Source organism: Puntigrus tetrazona, chromosome 14 (genome assembly GCF_018831695.1).
Source record: "Puntigrus tetrazona isolate hp1 chromosome 14, ASM1883169v1, whole genome shotgun sequence".
Classification (NCBI taxonomy): Eukaryota; Metazoa; Chordata; class Actinopteri; order Cypriniformes; family Cyprinidae; genus Puntigrus; species Puntigrus tetrazona.
Window position 1 is genome coordinate 26,642,800 of NC_056712.1, and position 4,514 is coordinate 26,647,313.

Here is a 4,514-nt window from a genome sequence, read left to right on the forward strand (position 1 = left end):
GGGACTATCATCCAGTCACAGCCACTGTGTAGAGAGAGCGCCTGTGCCTTTTTGCAGTCATACAAAGGGCTCCAGTGTGCTGGCAGAACAGGGAGGATGCCAGAAGATTCCTCTGGAGGTGTCACTTACCTGGGCAAACCTAACTAAAAGCTTAGTTTTAGCTCTCTGCCTGCTATTCGCTTTCCTACTGCTCAATTAAACATTCACACCGCGGAGGATTTCTACATTTCGAACACTCGGATTCCACGACACATCCGTACACACACAGTTGTGCATGCACAGACCTCGGTTACACAAATGGAGACGCCGACACCGCCGCTGTGTGTCTGTGTGTGTTTGTGTTGTGAGGAGGGCTGGGAAGGAAGGGGGAAGGATTGCCATTAGGGAGAGGGATCCGACATTCCAGAACCCACTCAAGGGCCCTGCAAAGACAACAGCTCATTCACGCACAGCCCATTAGAAATTCACCACCAGTGGAGCCCGGGGCCCAAAACGGCTCTATAGTTGGCGACTCCACAGCAGTGTTTTGGTCCATAAATGTCATATCTCTTCTAAGCAAATGTTAGCGTTTATGTTTGTAGTCTGGTCTCCGTGTTTCCTGGCATTCTGTGAAGTAGCACATTTTCTAAGCATTTTGCAGAGAAGAGAATTTACTATACCTCAAACTGGGGCCAATTCATGCTCATGCCGGGGCCATGGGTGTTCCTCCACCACCTGAGGTCCTCCGAGTCATTGGCTGCGTTGATGGTCTGGCTGAGGTCTCGGTACAGGCCTCNGTTTTTTTTTTTTTTTTTAAGCACAAGGAAGTGTATGTTTAAAAAAAATACAGCCAACATCAACTTTGAATGATGGTTGTTGCTAAGACAAACGTCGCTGTATCTATTGATCATACTTTTAAAACGAGTAACAGAAATATTTTTAAGATATTTTGCAGCTTATCAGCTGGAGTAACTAGAGGACAATTATGTCATTCTCTTTTGCCATAAACCTTGACAACCATAATACACTTTTGAATATGGTGCCGCTATATCAATAAGACAAACATTTGTTTTTATTATCAAAACAAAAAAAAATTACCCAGTTTTTTAAAAATCGTTTGTACATATGTTAAACAAATAGTATCTAAATAAATATATGTATTCGTACATTTATGTATTTCAATAGGAGCTCACCCAAATATGATATTATCACAAAAAATCTGCATCCTGAAAGCGCAAAAGGCAGAACGCAAGCCACAGACACCTGACAAGATTGTGTAACACCCTGGTAGTCACAAAGTGACATACCCAAACCACCCGCTATATCTTAGTGTATCCTGTAGAAAAAGTTTTGTTCAGACATTTTCTTTAAAAGAAAAAAAGGTCAAATCTAGTTGTTAGTTTCACAACCACTGCTAACAGAACAATAGAGACAGGAACATTAAGTGCCATGGAAATAGAAAGAATGAGGGAGGGATAAAGTAAACACAAAGATTCCTGTACATGAAACTAAGCTATATGTGATTAGCACACAGCTCNTATCCTGTAGAAAAAGTTTTGTTCAGACATTTTCTTTAAAAGAAAAAAAGGTCAAATCTAGTTTGTTGTTAGTTTCACAACCACTGCTAACAGAACAATAGAGACAGGAACATTAAGTACCATGGAAATAGAAAGAATGAGGGAGGGATAAAGTAAACACAAAGATTCCTGTACATGAAACTAAGCTATATGTGATTAGCACACAGCTAGGCACCAGCCCTGTAATTACAGCTCAACAAAACTAAACAATTGTGCAAAACTGCAGAGACAGGTTTGAAGGGTGTTGTTTTTGTCGCTGTCCTGAACACGTAACTCCACGCTGCTTAAGCTAACACCGAAACACAAAACGAAAGGAGGTATTTGTTCACTGGTTAAAAAACAAAAAGGATACATGAAGCCACTCTAGCTTTCAGCTCTTTTGAAATGACCCTGGTTAATAGTCAACGACATGCTCAGAATTCCTCATTAAGTAAACATAATGATAACAGCGAGCATGGAAAAACAAACAAGCACTTATTAATGGTTAACATTCCTCATTTATTTCTGTTTTTAGCTATGAGAGACACAAATGACCAGAATTTTTTTAAGAGCCTGAAGTTACTGAAAGTGCTGAAATAAATAAAGACTTGACATTGAATAGATTTTGAGACAGAACTCATTTGTCTCGTGTAGTTTTTAATTGAACAATTCAAAACTGCTTAAAAAAAACGGCATTTGAGAACTGCTCAAAACATTTGGAAGCTAAATTCTACAGCTATTCAAATCTTCATGGATAAACTAAAACAAACAACTATAGCGATGTCAGTAAAACAACTTTTCATTATTTCCATTCCCCAACAGTAAAAAATAAATAAATTATAAGCAAATCCATAATGCACTGCATCAAGCTGAGTAAACAAAATTGGTTGCATTGTATTTTACAGTTTGTGTGCTTCCTTGTACTTACAATGTAATTACCTAAAAACGTACTGATGATATATATGGTTTAGTGATAGGTTCAGTGTAAGTGCCCAGTTATTACTGTAATTAGAAAAAAAAGTACATGGTATGTGCATGTGGATCAGGACTGTAAAATAAAGTGCTACCACAAAAGAAAAAAAAACTGAGAAGTCTTCACAAATTATATTCAAAAAGTATGAAACTCAATGAAAACAATTTAGTGCAATGATTACCTCATGTACCAATAACATTCTTATAGCATATTCATCCTATTAAAAATAAGCAATTAAATCAAAATGTTTTATTCTACACAATAAATCAATTTTTACCCAATATATTTAGCCAGTATGATTATCAGTGTCTTAGCTAAAGCACCATTGCTAACTATCCGTCACAGCCTTGCTTTTTGCAAGTCAAAAATGAAACATGGCTCTAACCATGACTAATATTTACTGGAGACCGCCTTCTAAATACCTTGTTTTGGTCAAAGTCTGTAGAAGTATTATGGAGGTTATTAATATCCACTTACTACATTACATATTAAAAGATACTGATCGACAATACCGTAAATCGAATTAAACTCAGTTTCATAAATTGTGTACTAATTATGCATAGTAAAGAGTCATTAGCAGAATAGACACTTAGACATTAGTGGACACTGTTTATGAGGTGCATGTGATTTGTTGCCGATGCGTTTCAAATTAAATATTTTGATTAGCATGCCGTCCTAGGAGATAAGCGCCTAGTAGACGGTGAAGCACAGAAACTAACCCATCATTGCTGGAGAGGTCCATGTGCTGGTGTATGTCCTGCAGCACTTCTTTAAAAAAGCAGAGCCTCTTTTTTTCAGCCTCCTGTGTGATTTCAAACACTTGCTCCATGTCTTCCATGTAACGCGGGTTACAGCGATTCAGCTCGTCCAGGGCTCTCTCATAACGCTCCTTGGCCTGAGGGAAAACGTCCAAACAAAAGTGCAAGTTCATGGGATAGAGTCATGGGACACAGTTTGCAAGGTCAATTCCAAAGATCCTAATTTCCTGTTCAGAATGCATCTAACGCACGATGTTTGTGCCGAGAGTCGTTGAATCTGAAAAAGCAAGCCGTACCACTTTGGATCAAAGCATGTGCTAAATGAAATGCAAATGTGCTAATATGAATTTCATGGCTGTCTACAAAACAGACAATCAAGTCTGCTTTTATAAATGACAGAAAAACAAAAGCAAAAACAATCAGGGTTTTTACTTTTAAGGGGACAGAAACTGCGGGAAGCATATTTTTGTGAATGAAACTACACATTCAACATGTTATTCACACCCATACTTTTCCATTGTCACAACAAGTCCAAAAGCTTCATCACAGGGGCCTTGCAAACAAGCCTAGTCTTGTCTAAGTTCATGGAAATTCTGTCATTTCAATCCCCACCCATCTCCTTCAGACTAGACAGGACAGTTGCAGACAAGCTAATACAGTAATTACCAACGTAAAAAATTACTATAATCCCTAATAAAACTGAAAAATGTTGGGTCTGTGCTTTTTCTCATGTTACCTTCTCTGCCTCCTGGGTACATTTCTCCAGGCGATCTGTGAACTTGCGGACCTCATCTTGGGATTTGGTGGGGTCAGCCTTGGCATGAGTTTCACGAGTCAATGCAGTGCGCTCTTCCTTCCGGGCTTGGTGATAACTCTTTTTGGTAGACTCCACCTACAGCAGAGAAGATATTCACACGATCATACACTAAGCATACGCAATTGTCTTTAAACATAGTTTAAACTCATCCCAAAAAAAGGATTCTTCCATAACTTTATCATAATGTTGCACCAAGCCTGTTTAGTGGTCAAGCTATATAATAAGCTCGTATGGCTTTAGAAGACTAAAATATAACAAACAAATCATATGGGCCAGCCAAATTAACATTTTTGTGATTGGTCTTTTCGGTCAGCTCGACAATCGTCTAAATTTACATTTCATAAAAAAAATTAAGTTTAAATTAAGTGTCAATGAGTCAGAACAAAAAATAAAAAATTAAGTAAATCAAACAAAAAACTATTTCTCTTTCA

At 37.9% G+C, this 4,514-nt stretch overlaps 1 protein-coding gene across 1 annotated transcript in view; it reads right to left on the bottom strand.

Moving 5' to 3' along the window:
* Positions 1–4,514, bottom strand: part of LOC122357547 (protein kinase C and casein kinase substrate in neurons protein 3-like) — a 12,627-nt gene that overhangs the window by 5,724 nt on the left and 2,389 nt on the right. Inside the window, exons 4-5 of the mRNA XM_043256947.1 lie at positions 4,003–4,158; positions 3,166–3,403 (exon numbers count right to left, since the gene is read on the bottom strand). Of these exons, the coding sequence (XP_043112882.1) occupies positions 3,166–3,403; positions 4,003–4,158 (394 nt within the window). The remainder of the gene's footprint in view (positions 1–3,165; positions 3,404–4,002; positions 4,159–4,514) is intronic.